This window comes from Vitis vinifera, chromosome 3 (genome assembly GCF_030704535.1).
Source record: "Vitis vinifera cultivar Pinot Noir 40024 chromosome 3, ASM3070453v1".
NCBI classification, from domain to species: Eukaryota; Viridiplantae; Streptophyta; class Magnoliopsida; order Vitales; family Vitaceae; genus Vitis; species Vitis vinifera.
The window spans coordinates 9,305,323-9,323,289 of record NC_081807.1 but is presented as its reverse complement, the minus strand read 5'-3'; the positions used below and the strand labels follow the sequence as shown (position 1 = coordinate 9,323,289).

The 17,967-nt window shown below is 37.1% G+C and overlaps 2 protein-coding genes across 5 annotated transcripts; one reads left to right on the top strand and one right to left on the bottom strand.

Annotated features, from left to right (window-relative positions):
* Window positions 1-218: 218 nt before the first annotated feature.
* Window positions 219-2,648, top strand: LOC100852573 (uncharacterized). 2 transcript variants are annotated; one of them, XM_003631646.4, is made up of 2 exons: window positions 219-350; window positions 1,308-2,648. In XM_003631646.4, exon 2 carries the CDS (start codon window positions 1,598-1,600, stop codon window positions 2,042-2,044), a length of 447 nt encoding a protein of 148 aa, XP_003631694.1. In that variant the 5' UTR covers window positions 219-350; window positions 1,308-1,597; the 3' UTR covers window positions 2,045-2,648. The 2 variants fall into 2 exon arrangements, with proteins under 2 accessions (XP_003631694.1, XP_010647993.1); XM_010649691.3 differs by having other exon boundaries at window positions 228-350; window positions 1,305-2,648.
* A 479-nt stretch (window positions 2,649-3,127) lies between these two features.
* On the bottom strand, window positions 3,128-17,696 carry LOC100244650 (LL-diaminopimelate aminotransferase, chloroplastic). Of its 3 annotated transcripts, none has more exons than XM_019219042.2 (11): window positions 17,236-17,314; window positions 16,560-16,636; window positions 15,954-16,113; window positions 13,936-14,003; window positions 12,810-12,926; window positions 7,907-7,969; window positions 6,713-6,817; window positions 6,461-6,511; window positions 5,183-5,503; window positions 3,797-4,003; window positions 3,128-3,602 (listed from the first exon to the last, which is right to left on the bottom strand). In XM_019219042.2, exons 2-11 carry the CDS (start codon window positions 16,626-16,628, stop codon window positions 3,309-3,311), a joined length of 1,455 nt encoding a protein of 484 aa, XP_019074587.1. In that variant the 5' UTR covers window positions 16,629-16,636; window positions 17,236-17,314; the 3' UTR covers window positions 3,128-3,308. The 3 variants fall into 3 exon arrangements, with proteins under 3 accessions (XP_019074587.1, XP_019074588.1, XP_002269153.2); XM_019219043.2 differs by having other exon boundaries at window positions 17,240-17,310; XM_002269117.5 differs by lacking the exons at window positions 15,954-16,113; window positions 17,236-17,314 and adding an exon at window positions 17,531-17,696.
* Window positions 17,697-17,967: the final 271 nt, after the last annotated feature.

The following is a 17,967-nucleotide window of genomic DNA, read 5'->3' as shown; positions in this document are numbered from 1 at the left end:
AACATAGTTTTTATTTTTTAAAATGAATCGTATTTTAAATAAAAACAAGAAAAAAAAATTATTTAAAAAAAATAAAAACTACAAAATGTATCTAGCCTTCCAGGACCGACTGAAATTTTGTAGTTTTCATTTTTAAGCGGGGTCATTAGTCAAATATGATGTATTTGGAGTCCTCAAAGTGAAATAAAAGCCATTATTTTGCAAAAAGTAACTATAAATATAAATAAATAAGTAAAAAAGACGAGTCAGAGCTTTCTGGAAACAAGGCCGTAGGAGAGAGAAAGAGGGAACCGAGGAGAGAGAAAGAGGCAGAATTCGACCACAGAAACACAAGAAGAAGAAGAGACGAGGTTTTTATTTTATTTTTTCGTTTTTATATTTTGTTTTTTTAAATTTTTTAATACTCGTATGATCGTTTGCCGGGAAAAATGGTAGAAAAAGATAAGAAAGATGAGTCCAGGTTTCTATCCTAGGGTTCAACTCAGTTTCTCTGCTTTTCCTTCAATTTCTCAGCAACCAAGCAGAGAAAATCGTTTAGTTAGCTCTTGATGGTGTCGCAAGAAAAATCGAAATCTTTTGCTATTATTTGGTATCAGGGAAAGCAAAAAAAAGATAGACCAAGCATTGGTTTTAACTTTAAAAAAAGATCCGATCTTGAAATCCATGTATTAGGGTTTGTGATATGCACGTACTGTGGCCCTTTGTACGTTGCCGGGTTTGTTTTGTTTAATGTAATTGGCATCAATCGTCTAGCAAAAATGAATATTTGGGAATTCAATATCGTCCCTTTATACGTTACTGGGTTTGTTGTGATTAATGTAATGGGCATCGATCATCTGAAAAACGAATATTCGAGAATTAGGGTTTGTGATGCGCGCTGGGTGTTTGATTTATTTTTTTCTTTTTACGATTTTGAAAGCATGGTTGGAGTTTTGCATCCTTACCATAAGACTCAGTTTTGATGTCGGAAAATGAGGGAAGGGTAAAGGACGAAGAAAAAGTATCTTCATTCTTTTTCAAACTTCATTGGTTGTTTAATGGATAGCGCAAAAGTATGAAAGTGTCTGTGTTTTAATCCTTAGAAAGTTACACGGGTTGTAACAGTCAATGCTACATACCAAAATAAATTACACACAGTAGAAATTGATTAAGAGAGACCTGGGATGTTCTTACACATGGAATATGGTTGTATGGTGGAGGCAGTCTAAGCTTGCCTTTAATATTATTGCACTGTTTTCTATTTCAATTCATATTTCTTCTTTTGGAGACATAACAGACTGGTTTATATCTTGGAACTTGCTTAGCAGGGTGAGATGGATTTGGACACGGAGAATAGAATAGCTGCAATTCTTATGAAGGAAGCTGCAGAATTGCGACGACAAGCTGAGAAGGAAGGTGTGCATATTTATCTCCAGAAGCCCCAAGTTAGGGGTCGACCCAATTCCTGTTTTCTCTGGATGTGGTTCCTGTCAGAGTTATTAAGGCACTAGAAATGAACACAGAGAATGTACCTCAACTCACATTTTTATCGGACTGACAGAAGGGCATCCAAGATGTTGTAAAGAGGAAATTCCTGACTTCTTCCCATGCTTTCTGTATGCGCCACTTGAGTGAAAGCATGGGCAAAGAGTTCAAGAACTGGAGGCTTGTTCATCTTCTATGGAAAGCAGCATATGCCACAACTACCATTGCTTTTAAAGAAAAAATGGCAGAGATTGAGGAGGTTTCTTCTGAAGCAGCCAAGTGGATTCAACAGTTTCCAACTTCCTGTTGGGCATTGGTGTATTTCAAAGGAACACGATATGGTCATCTCTCTTCAAATATTGAGGAATTCAATAAATGGAATCTTGAAGCATGGGAGCTGCCCATAATCCAGGTGATTGAGCAGATTCACGGTAAACTAATGGCTGAGTTTGAGGAGCAGCGTTTAAAGAGCAATTCATGGTTTTCAGTTTTAGCCCCATCTGCTGATAAGCGAATGATGAAGGTGATTGGCCGTGCGTCAACATATCAAGTAGAATTTGAGGTTCTATCAGCCGAGTGATCATACATTGTGAACATAGGGACTCAGTGCTGTTCCTGCCGTGATTGGCAACTCTATGGAATCTCATGCTCCCATGCTGTTGCAGCCCTCCTCTCATGTGGAAAAGATGTGTACGCATTTACAGAGAAGTGTTTCACTGTGGCAAGTTATCGTGCAGCATATTCAGAAGAGATACGCCCCATTCCCTGTAAAATTGAGTGGAGAAGAACAGTCGAGGCTCCTGTGGATGATGACACTCCAGTTGTGCAACCACCAAAGTTCCGTCTACCACCAGGACGCCCTGAAAAGAAGTGAATATGCGTATAGGATCTTAATAGGGAGAAGCATACAGTGCACTGTAGCCGGTGCAACCTAACTGGACAACAAAACAACTTGCAAAGAGCATAATATTATGAAGAGCATAGAGCAGTTTTAGACAATCTAATTTCGTACTTGTAAATCATCAACCCCTGAAGGATTAGTTCTTATATTATGGAACAGAATAGTTAAGGTGTGTTTCGGGCATACTTCGATGGAGTATTGTAAAATAGATGTCCATTGTATCTTAAATGTATCAGTAGCTGGAATGAACTTTGGAGATATAGGAAATGCTAGTTTGCTGCTATACACCGGCACAAATGATTTTAGAAATAAGTTTATTCTCAAACCTTTCCTGTTATGTGATCCTCTTGGCCTCAAAATATGCCATTTGTGGCCCTGTTAATTTGTGCCCAACTGGTGAATAAAACCCCAGCCATAAACACTTGCAGCTGATCACCACCTAATCTCAGTGGGTTCTTTGATTCAAGCCCATGGCATTGTTGCAAAATGGGTCGTCAAATTTGTCCTCATTTGCTCCCTGCCTAAACAAAGCATTAGACGGAATATATGCCATGGCAGAGCAGCAAAGACAAACCCACTGAGATTAGGTGGTGATCCTCAGACCGTTGAGTTGGGAGCTGAGTTCAGTTTGTGTGTTGAAAATTGCTCTCCTCTGATCAAAATGTGCTTGGGTTATGCTATTTTTGTCCCTACGAAAGCTTTCCAAGCTGTGACTTTTGTAACAGTGACCAAATTTTGGAGCCTTACAAATGGATCAGGGTATACCAATTCAAAATCAATCTTCGTAAAAGTTACTAGGTTCTACACCAAATTAAAAATAAAATCTGATGAGAAATAACGAGGGAGATACATAAGATACGAATCCTGCTCCAGTCCTCCTATCACAGAGAACATGAAGCATAATGGAGGGCAGCTGAAACTGAAACCATTCTCATACTACACTTCACTTGTATAACTGCTTGAATCTTTTGCAGGCCTCTAGAACATTGCCTCTGTGACCAAAAGCACTAACCCTAATGAAACCATCACCAGCTGGTCCGAAACCACTGCCAGGTGTTGTTACCACATGGGTCTTCTCAAGTATCTCGCTGAACACGTCCCATGAGCTTTGACCAGGGAAATGAACCCAAACATATGGTGCATTCTTACCTCCGTACACGCTAAAACCAAGAGAAGTGAATGTTTCCATGATTATATTAGTATTTTCTTGGTAGAAACCGACCACTTTATGCATAGCCTGCAGGGAATAGAATAATCCATAAATTTGTATTTGGATTGGTATGAAGCATGCTCTTTCTAGTACTTGAGAAAAAGAAAATTTGAAATCTTATAGAAATTATTTGGAGTTGAAATTATTAAGATTTCCAAATTTTTGCTTCAATTACTTTTATCATCGCAACCATAACAAGAAACTGATAGCACAAAACTGACCTCTAGGCCTTCTGGTGAAAGACAAGCCAGACCACCAGCTTGAGAAATGTTGGATGCACCATTGAAGGTTGTACATACAATGCGGTTAAAGTCCTTGGCAACAGGAAATCCATCTGAATATAGAAGCTCCTTTGGAACCACAGTCCAACCAAGACGGACTCCAGTGAACCCAGCATATTTGGAAAATGATGATACCTCAATTGCAACCTGCAACACCATATAAGGCCAATAAATTATACATGAATTCTACATAGATATAGTCCCCAGTATAGTTGTTGATAAAAGAAACCGTGAAGGCAGTTGGCATCCCTCAGACCATGACAATGGATTCACAACACCCAGTCTCAGCCCAAAGTTCTGATCACCCCTCCCTAAACTGATTTCCTAGACCCAAAGGTTTAACTTAATTTCGTTATGCTATCAGTTGTATAGCGAAGAGACTTGCCACGCCCAACAAAAATAAAAGCTTAAAAAGGTATTAAAAAACAGGTTCAAGCAAGCATTTCTCCAAAGCATAGCTCTTACATACATTGGTTCCAACCCTTTTTCTAGAGAGTAGTACAGGGGTAATGGATGTCCATGGAAAAGAAACCATTCAGTTTTCTTTTCCAAAGACATGAGCAGAGAAAATACAATAGTAACAAAAAAAATGCAAAGCATAACCACAAGTTTAAATTATACAACCAATAAATTTAGGAGAGGCATTTAATCATTGACGAATTGCCATTAAAAAAAAAATTAATGCTTGATGAATTTGAAAAAAGATAAAATGCAGAGAAGTAAAATTGAAATCACTTCCCCTAAGAAATTAGAGTTCAAAAGCCATTTTTATTGGTGCATTTTTACCATGAGTGAAATGGTTATTTATGACATGCTTTTTTTTAGTATGCATGATCCAACCCCAAAATAAAGACCACTTCAAATGCCAAAAACAATAAAATAGAAACCTTTCAAAATGTCAAAACACAAGTGAATCATTTCATTTCCCAGGTGTTTCAACATAACACCAGTGTAAAATCACATTTTTAATCAAAATTACCCACAATTCTACCAATTGATGAAAAAAGAAAATGAAAATAACATTTTATAAAAACTAACATGATGTGATAAACCAGGAAACAATCCATTATTCATAACATGCTCAACAGAATAGAGTTTAAAAGATGATGAGAATGGAGATCACATAAATCAAAAGTTATGAGCAAGGACACTCAAACACAATTGCATTGTAAGATGAGCTGTAGCTCCCATCCCCATCAGAATGTCAAACAACATCTATCTGAATTACCCAAGGGGCGAAAGTTAACTAGAATATGAAGAGAACATATGAAGAATAGAAAGCAAGGCTTGTAGAGTAGAAAAACCAATCATAATCTCCTAACTAACCTCCTTGGCTCCAGGAATTTCAAAGATGGACCTTGGGCTGTCATCCGAGATATACATGGCATATGCCGAATCATACACTAGAATTGATCCATTGTCCTTGGCAAACTGTACAAGTCGGGTCAGTTGCTCCCTTGTTGCAGCATTACCAGTGGGATTGTTTGGTGAACAGAAAAAAATGATATCGGTTCGTGAAACAGTAGATAAATCAGGAAAGAAACCATTCTCTGGATTACACTTCATGTATTCAATGTTTCCATACTTCTCAACATCCTTCTGAAACTGCCCAGTCTGGCCCAAGATAACACTTGAGTCTACATAAGCCTGCAAGTATTCCAACATTTAGTCATTATCTAAATAGGATTACATTACATGTATGTGGTGTTTTTAGCATTTAATAAACAAATCCAACCAAGTAGATTGCTACAACAAAAGTCAGCCCAACTAAACAAATCCAACCATCATCTAGGACACTTTTTCTGGGGCCAAAAGATGAACCATTAGAAAAACACTAAATTGTCCATTAGTCAACTTTCCAAGTGGACCCACCCAAACAAATGTATCCCTACACCAGTGTCGGCCTGAGTGAGAGAGCAGGCGGATTGGGCCCTCACAGAGAGAGAGAGAGACTGAGAGTTGAACCAAAAGCACATCATCAAGCCTCATCTCAGAAATATCACACCATGTTGAAACAATACATAGTTGAAAAAAAAAAAAGAGAAGGTTTCTCTGTTATGTGCATTGTGCACTATATGGAGGGAGAAAAATAGGAGAAACTTCAAAAATTGTGAAAACTAGGACCAAACAATTAAAAGTTCTTTCTTGAACCTTTTTTGGGAGTGGGTAAGATTTTACATTGGGAACAATTCTTTGTCGTTATTAGAATTTGTGGATTGGGTAGGCTCCTTGTAGGTCGTGGCTACCTTTTTTGCGTTCCTACGCCTTTTTGGTCTTTTGGATGCTTTGTATACATCATATATGCTTCCTTTTCTATCTAATACTTTTACAATTATCAAAAAATACATAGTGAAAGTTTTATTAAACAGATTGATAAACTAGAATCATGTTGGGAGTTGCATTGTATTCACAAAAAATTAAATTAGCACAACTTCATTCTATGAGGAATTAAACAAGAAGCCCAAATAAATGGTGAAAAAACAACTCAACCTTTTTATTTTAGATATCAAAATGAATAAAATAATTAGGAACCTAAATAAAACTGACATGGTAATACTACAGAGATGAAATTTTTTTAAATCATTATACAGAAAAATGAACTACCGGGTATGATGGGTCTTGCACTGCCATTGTAACATTAGACCCAAACATGACCTGTCATAAAGGAGAAACAGAGAAATTAAGAAACTTAAAATAAAGTATATCAATAAAATTAATTGTAAACCAAACTACTTTTCATTTTTGCATTCGATAAGTAAAGATCCACCAAATATAGGCAATCCACCGGGACACAGATAAAAACAAACAAAAAAAGGGAAGGTAGAGAATAAATAAATATTCAAAACACAACAAAACCTGAAGGCGAGATATGTCAGATTTTGCACCATCAGAGACAAATATATCACTTTCCTCTATGCTGAGGTCACCATAATAGGTCGAAGCAATTGCAGCTCTCAAGCGCTGCATGGATTCAACATTTTGTGTTACAACATCACCTTCCATTACATTTATTGTAAACAAGAGAAAACACTAATCAAATCTTATATCACAAGAGCTTTTAAAAAGTTTTATGAATGCTTAAAAAGACTTCTGGACTAAAAATATCAACCCATGCTATGGCTACAATCTCAAGTTTGACCCAACCAATCCCACAACCAGAAATGGAGGAGTGTGGTGTCAAGTAAACAGCCAGTATAAAAATTTGTTGAGCTGATTTCGCAATATTTACTTATATATATTTAACCGAAAAGACAAGTAATATGATTACATCCTTTTCGTCCTATCATTACAAGTGAATTCAAACCATGTGTCAGCTTACATCCTTTTCGTCCTATTATTAGATGTGAATGCAAACCATGTGTCAGCTTCCAAAATCTGTTATCATGTATTATAAAATACACAAAATTTTTAAACTAAAAAATTAAAAGCAAAATACAAAAGAACAATTAATACTCAAGGAATTAATGTGTAAAAATTGACAATAATTTTCAGAAAAGAAACTACACAGTTGTATATGTACAGGCACATATTTGTGACCTATAGCTATAGCCTTACTTTAAACAATGACCCCACATGCCTAATTTTAGAAACTTACATATGATTACTCTCCCAATGATGTAAGAGGATATAGAAAAAACCATGCAGGACTTGGAGGACCATAGTCCAGAGTAAACAAAACACTTTGTTTAGAAAATCAAATAGACAGAAACCCAAAAGAAACCAAAAAAAAAAGGAAGTGTGTTAATGCTTTCTTTTAATTCTGATGAAATAAAAACATTCAAAAAGAAAAACCCTACATTGACTTTGTAAAACAAAGAAAAACTACAGCATCAATATATCAGTCCACATATGAATGTGCAAGAAAACTCTGTAAGTTCATGGATAAGATTTAAACATGAGAAAAAGTCACTGATGATGGAACGGATATAGTCATGCGAGCAAAGAGTGCATTTACCAAGTCTTAGATCGTCAAATGCAATCAAAGAAATAGCAATGTTCATGTATTACAAAAATGTAAAATAAATTAGAAGACCCAAGAATGCCACGTACATTTTCACCTTGTTCAGCTCCATAACCACTGTAACCCTCTAGTGTTGACAATGCATTTGCTTTCTGCAAACATAAAAAATTATAAAATAAAATAAAAAAGAATATACAAGCAAAAATAGCAGACCATCAGTGTCCAATCGATAAGCGATATGAGCACATTATCCAGAACATTTTCTTTCAAAAGAAATATTCAAATAAAACACTCAGAAAATGTATTTATCTAAAATTCATTCCTCATAATGTTGTTTAGTAGCATATTACATCGCAAAATTGATAGTTAAACAGGTTCAGGAGTTTCCTCAAAAATGCCATTTGCAATAACATGGCATGACAAGCAGAGGTAAAGGGAGAGAGACTGGGAGAGAGAAAGAGCATGTAGAAATAGTGAGGCGACTTGTATCCTATGGGTTCTTTTCCTTTTCATCCTTGCACTCTCTTGGGTGCTGCTTTATTCAGCAAGGGAGTCTTAGTTATGCTGGCAAGGAATTTTATGGGAAAAAAGGACTGAAGTGCAAAGAACCACCTTTTGGAGTTTATTTCATTACATTATACATGCTCCTCAAATCTGTCCTGTTGGTCAGGGATTCTGTCAGGCAGAGGATGCTGTCTTTTCTAGATTTCACTGATATAATGAGGTAAACTAAGGCCCTTGTTTTGGCTTTAGTGTGGTCATTCACTTTTTTATTTTTTATTTTTTGCTTTGTCAAGTGCTTCTTGTATAACTCAAGTGTACCAGGGTGAAACTTTTTTTTTAAGTGTTTGTTGTTTTACTTTCTATTTGCCTATCAAAAGGGAGAATAAATATAGAAGAGTACCCTCAAGGAAAGGAAAGAAGAGCAAAGCAAAACCAGGAACAGAAAAGGAAGGGAACTAAAAAAATAGGGTGAAATAAAGAATCTCTGGTAGGATTCGATGTTAATGACACCCCAGTGCCCAGATCCATCATCTATGGAGTGCTGACCCCAGACTAGTTTTTTATAGGATCTTAAGCTTATTTTGGTTTTAACTGTGACCTAACCAAGTTCGAGACACACTTCCACATGCAAAAAGTAACTAGTTTATAAAGGCACTCACCACCACCATGCCCTAACTGGCTCAATAGATAGATTTCATCATAGTTAAGATTAGAAAACATCTTTCAGTTCAAAAGAAATAGGGTTGCATGAAAATCCCGTGCAAGAATTTTTTTTTGCTTTTTTGATGACTAAAACCCCAAGTAAGGATTTAAGTTCTAAAAGAAAATAAACCTATGATACAAATCATTGCACTGTTGAGAAAGTTCTGGTCATTCTTTTTTTTAATGCAACACATCATCTTTACTTCTAGACCAAGGCTGCTCAGTAAGCAGATGTAAACAAGTTTTTTTTTTTTTTTTTGATAAGTAAGCATAAAATATATTGAAAAGAGGCCAAAAAGCCACACGCATACAGGGAGTATACAATCTAGCTAGAGCCTCAAAAAAACACAGGAAAACAAAAACAACAAAAAGCCCACCAGCCCTTATATTGCGGCTATCCACTCCAGGGATCCTATAAGAGACAACGACCTCTCTCCACTATACATTCTCGCCCATCCCCATAAAATACAGACAAAAGAATTTTTTAATTTCTGTATATCTAACACCCCCCCCCCCCAAAAGCAAGCCTATTTCTTTCCTTCCAAAGAGTCCAAAAAATGTACAACGGTATAGACTTCCATATCTTTTTCCTTTTTTTCCCTACAAAAGGGCCCCTCCAGCTTAATAGTACCTCCTTTACAGTTTCTGGAAAGACCCACTTAATACCAACCAAAGCACATATCATATCCCACAGAACTCTTGCCACTATACAATGTATTAGTATGTGATTAACAGTTTCCTCTTCACATCCACACAAGAAGCACCGATTAGGGAGATGCCACCCTCTTCTCTGGAGCCTATCAAGCGTGAGCACCTTGCCCCAAGTAGCTTCCCAAGCAAAAAACAAAATTTTTGTTTGAACTTTATCCACCCAAATGTTGTTTTTCGGAAAATTGCTAGCCCCAGAATTAACCACCAAGTTATAGGCTTCTCTAACTTTAAACTTTCCGTTTTTCCCCCCTTTCCAAAAAACAGCATCCTCATCTAAGGTCGGATTGAACCCCCTCAATGTATGAAGCAAATTCCCTACCAAATCCAACTCCCAATCATTAAAACCTCTCACAAATCTTATATCCCAATCACCTTGGCCCACATTCTGGTCCCACATATCCTCTACTGTACCATTCCTATGAGCAGCCATCCCATAAAGATGAGGAAACCTTTGGGACAGCACAGTACATCCGCACCAAAGGTCATTCCAAAATCTGATTCTGGTACCATTCCCCATCCTAAAAGCCATATTCTCCCAACACCAATCCTTTTCCTTCATAATTTCCTTCCAAACCCCTACTCCAAAAGTCCCATTAGTCTTTTTGGTCATCCAACCAAACCCCTCTTGCCCATATTTCGCCACAAGTACATGTCTCCACAAATTTTCCTTTTCACAAGCAAACCTCCAAATCCATTTCCCCAACAAAGCTTTATTTAACAGGACTAGCTTCCTTAAGCCAAGCCCCCCCTTTTCCTTCTCCGTACACACAATCTTCCAATTAACATTGTGCACTTTCCTTTCTAAGTTTCCTCCTCCCCAAAGAAAATCCCTTTGCAATTTTTCTAATCTTCGCGCAACCAACTTGGGCATACGGAAAAGAGACATTTGGTACAAGGGTATGCTAGCCATCGTACTCTTAATGAGAATAAGTCTCCCACCTTTGGAAATGTATTGCCGTTTCCATTGCGCTAGTCTTCTTCTCATCTTCTCCTCCACCCCATCCCACACGGCTGCACTCTTGTTACGGGCCCCCAATGGCAGCCCCAAATACACAGAGGGCATAGAGCCCACTTTGCAGCCCAGTTCCGCTGCCAATTCCTCCATCTCTTCCACCTCGCCAACTGGAATTAATTTACTTTTCTCCAAATTAATCCTTAATCCTGACGCGGCTTCAAACCAGAACATAATCCAACTGAGATAAGCTAGATACTCCTTCCTAGCTTCACAGAAAACTATGGTATCATCCGCAAAGAGCAGGTGGGAGACATGCACTGGCTGCCTTCCTCCTCCTTGGATCCTACACCCTGACAAAAAACCCCCTTCAACAGCCCTTCTGATTAGAGTGCTCAGCACCTCCATTCCCATCACAAAGAGGTAGGGAGAGAGGGGATCTCCTTGCCTCAACCCCTTAGAACTTGGAAAGAAACCCGCCGACACTCCATTCACCAACACCGAAAATTTGGCTGTGGATATACACCTCCACATCCATCCCAGCCACCTTGAACCGAACCCCATCTTTCTCATGACTTTCATCAGAAACTGCCAATTTAGGCTGTCGTATGCTTTCTCTATGTCCAGCTTACAAATGAGACCTCTCTCTCCCCTTTTTTGCCAAGCATCAATTGCTTCATTTGCAATTAATGAGGCATCAAGGATCTGCCTCCCCATAACAAAAGCATTCTGATCAGTGGATACTACTCTCCCTATCACTTTTTTCAGTCTATTGGCTAAGACCTTGGCCAATATTTTGTACAACCCCCCCAATAGACTGATTGGCCTGAATTCCCCAAGGTCCTCAGCCCCCCCCCTTCTTGGGTATCAAGACCAAAAACGTACTGTTCATGCTCTTGATGAAGACACTTTGCTCATAGAACTCTTTAAACATCTCCAAGACCTCTTCTTTAACTATAACCCAGCATCTTTGCCAAAAGGCCATAGAAAAGCCATCCGGACCTGGGGCTTTGTCCCCATTCATCTCCATCGGGGCACTATGAATTTCCTCTTCAGAGAAAGGTTGTTCCAAGTTCTCTGCCTCTTGCTGATTTAGTTGCTCTAACTGCAACCCTTCTATATCCGCCTTCCAATCTGAATTTTCCGTAAGTAAATGCTGAAAGGCATTGGCCACCCCTTCTCTCACATCCTTTTCCTCATTCAGCCACACCCCACCTATCTTAATTCTGTCCATATGATTGGATCTACGATGTGCAGCCACCATACGATGGAAGTATCCTGTATTGTTGTCCCCTTCCCTTAGCCATAACTCTCTGGAATGCTGCCTCCAATGAGTTTCCTCCAAAGAGACCCACTTAGCATAGCTATCCTTTGCTTCCTTTTTTGATACTGTTTCCTCCTCTGATAGTCTTCTCTCACATTCCACCCTGTCCCAGTGATCCACAAGCTGCAGGGCAGCAGCTTTATTGTCTTCCAATCTCCCAAACACTTCCCTATTCCACTCTTTAAGCTTCTGTTTCACTACTTTCAATTTTGTGACCAGCCTAAAGCTAGCACTTCCTCTCACCTCTATTCCCTGCCACCAGCTATGGATTAGCTCTTGAAACCCTTCTACTTTAAGCCACATGTTTTCGAATCTGAACGGAGAAGGACCGCGTCTCATAGTACCACCCTCCAGCACCACCGGGAAGTGGTCTGAAGCTGGCCTGGGCAGTCTTTTTTGAATCACACTGCTAAATTGATCCATCCAACTTGGGGTAACCAAAAATCTATCCAACCTGGCCCAATAACGATTATTTGGCCCCCCACTCCACGTATAATCCCCTCCTTGCAACGGGAGATCAATCAGGCCTAACTCGGATGTAAACAAGTTAAATGTTTAATTTTAATAAGGAATAACAAGCATCCAATTCAATACCAGTTTTGCAGAACAGGGTTGAGCAGCATGATGTTTTGAATGCCTGAACAATCTTTTCTTTAAAGAAAAGATAAGCACTTAATTTGAAAATCCAACAGCGAGGATTTTAATAACAGCAGCACATCATTAAATGTTGTAGTAGTAAAGCTCTTTGGCAAAAGCCTTGCAAGAAAAGAAATTTCAATGAATGAAAATTAACAAATACCTTTGCCATACCAGAAGTTATAACTTCTGGAATGGGCTCAGTAGTGTCACCAATTCCAAGGCTTATCACTTGTGCATCAGGGTACTTTAGCATGTGTGCTGACCTTCTTCTGGCTATCTAATAATCAAGGAAAAGCAATTGCTATAAATGCCAAAATATCTAATGTATAATTAGAAGACAAATAAAATCAGCCAACTTACAAATCCCACTAATCAATAGACAAATTTGGAATAGACAGGCAGAGACACAAGCATGGAGAGAGAGAGAGAGAGAGAGCATACTGGAAGCAAATAGATGTAACTCCTATTCTAATACACAAACAACCTGAAAAATCACAATAGAGATGCTCACAAGATTTTCTCTTTCTATCCCTGTGCATGGACCACTCTGGATAAACCATACAATAGTTCAAAACTAACAGACCAATGCCAAAAAGAAAAAAAAAATTAAGTTCCAGAAGATATTGAAAACTTCCTAGATAATTTCTTCCTGCATCAATTTTTTTTGTATAACATTGCAATTAATCAGGACATCTTACTCTCCATCTGGATATAGTAATTCTCATTAACTATGAATAAATTGTAAAATAAAAAATAACTTAGACGACAGATTGCAGATCCAAAACCACACAACATACAGGTGAATCACATCAGTAGTTTTTGCCATTTTGTACTGGAATCATACCAAACAATTTAAAGATACATCCACTTTTATGGACAAAAATTCTCAGTCAGAAATTCAAGTTCTCAATCTCAAAGTAAGATGGATTTTTTTTTTTTCTTTTTTGGGATAGGCAAAGATCAATTATATCAACAACGCCTAACAAAGGGGAGCGCAACAGCTCATTAAAAAAAGAATAGGTTACCTTATTCCTCATCCAACCCATCCTATTTCAAAACATATTAGAAAAGTAGCTCAAGTTGAAAGACGAATTAACTAGTATTTTTGGAAAAGTGAGACAAATTAAACAGACCCAGAGTCATTAAGTTCAACAAGAAATATGTGTCCCATGATATGAAGAAAATTTTAGTGTACTACTATATTAATTCCAAGACAAGTAAATGGAAGTTAACAATCAATAATAAATTAGAGCATTACAGAAAATAAATGCAAGTGCATCACAGACCTCTGGAAACAAATAACCAGCTTGAAGTTTGGCCATATTTGCATTGCGAGAAACCTTTGTCATGTGAGCTTCACAACAAACAGTAAACATCTTCAGCAATTTTCACCATCAAAAAATCAATGATATATAATTATGACAAAAAAAATTTCTCCAAACATCAAGAAATACTCAAGCTGTTGTCCCTATAATTTTTAAATGCCACCAGGGCTCCACGTTATCAGAACAATGTTTTATTAGAAAATATAAGATTTAAATGCCATTGAGATATTTATATTAGACTAATTGAGAATTTGGAGACCACATCATGGGGAAGTGGTGACTGGTTTTCAAAAATAGAGGACTCATCAATCATAATCTTCTCCAACACTTTGGGCTTTTATCCATTCTCTATTTGGGATCTATTCAGCTTTTCCTGCCACTACTAAAAAATTTCCTAATGTTTTGGAAAGGAAGTTCTCTATGAAAGAGGAGGAACGTTTGCAGGACAACTGCTTTGAGTGTTTGTGGATGTTTATAGAAAGAAACAAATCAAAGGGTTCTTGATGGGGTTTAGCTCTATGTTTTAAAGCTCATATACATTTCCTTAAGCCTTGGTTCATGTGGTTGATAGTTGACTTTGTGGAGGAAAGAATATATCATTTTCGTTTTGCTGACACAGAAGGATTGGGCAAATGGTTCTTGTAAGTGTTGGGCACCGGTAGTTATTTATGTAGTTCCCCCATTTTCTTCCTTTCCAGACTGATTAGATGATCCTTTTTCACTCCTTGTTTACTAGGATTCACCTACTTTTGGTGCCTTAAATGTACACCTTTTATCATCTATTAGGAAAATGTCATTAAGAAGCCTTGACAATGCAACCTTTTTTTTTTTTTTTTTTGATAGGTAAATAAGAGATTGTATTAGAAAAGCCTAGAAGAGGCGAAATGAGTACACACGAAGTATACAAGCAACGCCCAAGAAGCTAGGCAAAAAGAAAGAAGAAAACCTTTCTCCTATCTAGACAAAAGCCACTCTATAAAATCAATCAAGGACAAAGAATGATCCTCTAAATACACCCTACCCTAATTCACAAAAGTGTACAAAAAAGAAAGTTTTAAAGCTTGGTCGGATCGTTCAGTGTCATTGAACACTCTTTCATTTCTTTCCTTCCATAAGGTCTACATTAAACAAAAGGGGGCAACCCTCCAAGCCTTTTCCTTTCTCTTACTCACAAAAGCACCATGCCAACCTATCAAATTCCTTTTGATTGAGGAATGCAGGACCCACTACACATCAAAAAGAGAAAAAAGCAAGCTCCATAGCATTATAGCCTTCTTACAAAAAAAGATCAAGTGGTCACTGATTTCCTCTTCCACTTTACACAAGTAACACCTATTTGACATATTCCAACCTCTTCTTTTAAGTTGATCAATGGTCAAGATTCTGTTCCAAGACGCTTCCCAAACAAAAAAGCTTACCCTCATGGAAGCCCAAGATCTCCAAATAATACTCCAAGGAAAAGGGTCACTACTAGCATTGCAACCTTTTTTTTTTTTTTTGTGATAGGTAATTTGTTTTTTCCTTTTTTCTTTCTGCCCCTATTGGGACTTGAACCTGGAACCTCCTGTAAACCCACCCCAACCCTTTACCACTTGAGTCAAGCCCCAAGGGCACCTTGACAATGCAACCTTAGTCAGGGGATAAAATTCCTCAGTTGAGAGTGTTAGTTTCAAGTAAAATAATCACCAAGCTACTTAAGCCTTACACATGCATCAATTGATACAATTTGAAAACTAGCTAACAATATACTTCTCACACAAATTTTAAAAAGCCACCATTAGAACTCATGTGGCAATAATATTTTTTAAGTTGACAAGAACTTGTTACCATGCCAAACAAGACCTCCCTTTTGAGCTGCATCCCTCTGCTATTCAAATGTCACTCAATGGCAATAATCAAAATGCTCCCAAAATTAGATTATTTTTTACTCCCATACATCACATGATAAGCAACACTTAGCAAAATTTGGTGGAACTAACACTTAGGGATTGAAAATCGTAGTGCTGAATTGGTAACAATTAAATCTTCAAGTTTTTCTTTCTTATATTTGATTTCTTGTAGTCTTGTTTTTCTTTGCTGGGAGGATTCCTCATCCTTCTTTTGTACCTTCTTTTTATCAATATATTCCTTTGTCGTTTCCTATCAAAAAAAAAAAAAAACAATTAAATCTTCAAGTTGCAGAAACAGCATATTTATCATTAGCCTAACACAATGAAGGAAAAATTGTGTCAGATTGATACTTTAAAACTAAGAAACAGAGTCCATTGGCCACACCACATCATGTTGCAAGACCCTCAATTTTTCAATCCCATTTCCAAAGAAAATAAGATTTTAGTCAGTACTATGGCATATTATCATAAGCAATTTATCCCAACTTATCCCATAAAAATTCAGTGGTGGCACTCAATTATGTTATCAAATAACTTCTAGAAAAAAATTAAAGCCCCTCTCAAACTGCAAAATAGGTTCATAACTAAAAAATTTGCCAGAAATTCAGAACACTAATGACTTGACCAGATGCATAGAAACATAATTAAAAATAAGATCATTGATATAACTATAAAATTAATGGGAAAAAAATGTACCAGTCGTCTCTGTGGGAGGTGTTGCCACACATTTACATATCCAACTATCTTTTGTGGGAAGGCGAGCATTTGGGGTTCTGCAATAAAAGCATATCAATCAATGTGAATGAATCATTTACAGTACAGAAACCTAAATCTAATTTAAGATAAATTGAAAAATGAAGAAAAAAGAAAGAAAGAAAGAAAAAAAAAAAAAAAAGGAGAAAAAACACAGAGAGACAATAAAAGAAAACGAAATATTGAAACGTAGGCCTATATTTTTTTCAGTTTGCTAATAAGGAAAAAAAAAAATCTAGGATTAAAATATTAATTAGGCTTAGTTTGGTTCTCAAAGGATGTATGAGAAGAAAAAGAGATGAACATGTTTTAAAAACAAAACAGCAGAAAACATAAGACCCAGAATTCTCTTCTCTTCTTTCCTCATCTTTTTCCTTGCAGCTTCTCAACAACATAACAGAGGGGAAAGAAAATTGATTTCCCAACCATGGTTTCGAGTGGGTTTGGCCCAGGCTTTCTTTGGTGGTCATGAAAATGCAGTAAAAGGAAAAGTCAAATCTTTCATCGCTATCAACTCCACTCCAGCTGAGCCCGAAACAACCACTAGACTCAATCAAGCAATAGTGATCAAATTTTTAAGAAACAAAAACAGCAAACATCAGACTTCATTGGTTTTTACCTACATTTGCTCGGCAATGAAAGAGGGTGAAAGAAAATTGACTTTGATATCTGATTCGTGCGGGGGTTCACCCCAGGCTCTCTTTTTGGTAGCTATAAAAATGTAATAAAAATAAATTTACATCGCTACAAACTCCACTCAAACTGAGCCCAACACAACTACTTGACCCAGTCAAGCAGTCGCTGACAATGAAAAACAGCAGAAATCATAATACCCAGAATTTTCTATAGTTTTCTTCTTTTCCCCATATTTTCTCAGCAATCAAACAGAGGAGAAAGAAGTTGAATTTTGATACCTGGAATCGAAGTGGGTTTGGCCTAAAAAGGAAGAGGAAGATGAAGAGATAGAAGGCGATGAAGACATGAGAGAGTACATGTTTTTGGATGCAGATACAGATACGCCACTCTCTATTCTCAGCCTCCAGTGTGTTTTCTGAAAGCTGAAACAGCTTTATTGCAACGCCGCCGTTTTGGAATATGGTAATTTGAAACCCTAGGTTCTCTCACGTGACAATGCCACGTCAGATGGGATCGTCCGACTGTATTGCTGACGTGGTTAAATTTGATTTAATTTGAAAGAAAAATACAAACTAAAGAAAATGAAAAGGAAAAGTAAAAGAAAATAAAACATTGATTTATAGTAATTAAATTATTTTTATATATTATTTTAAACTCATTTTACTTATTTTAACTCTTTAATATAAAAATTAAATAAATAAAAAGTATATAAAAT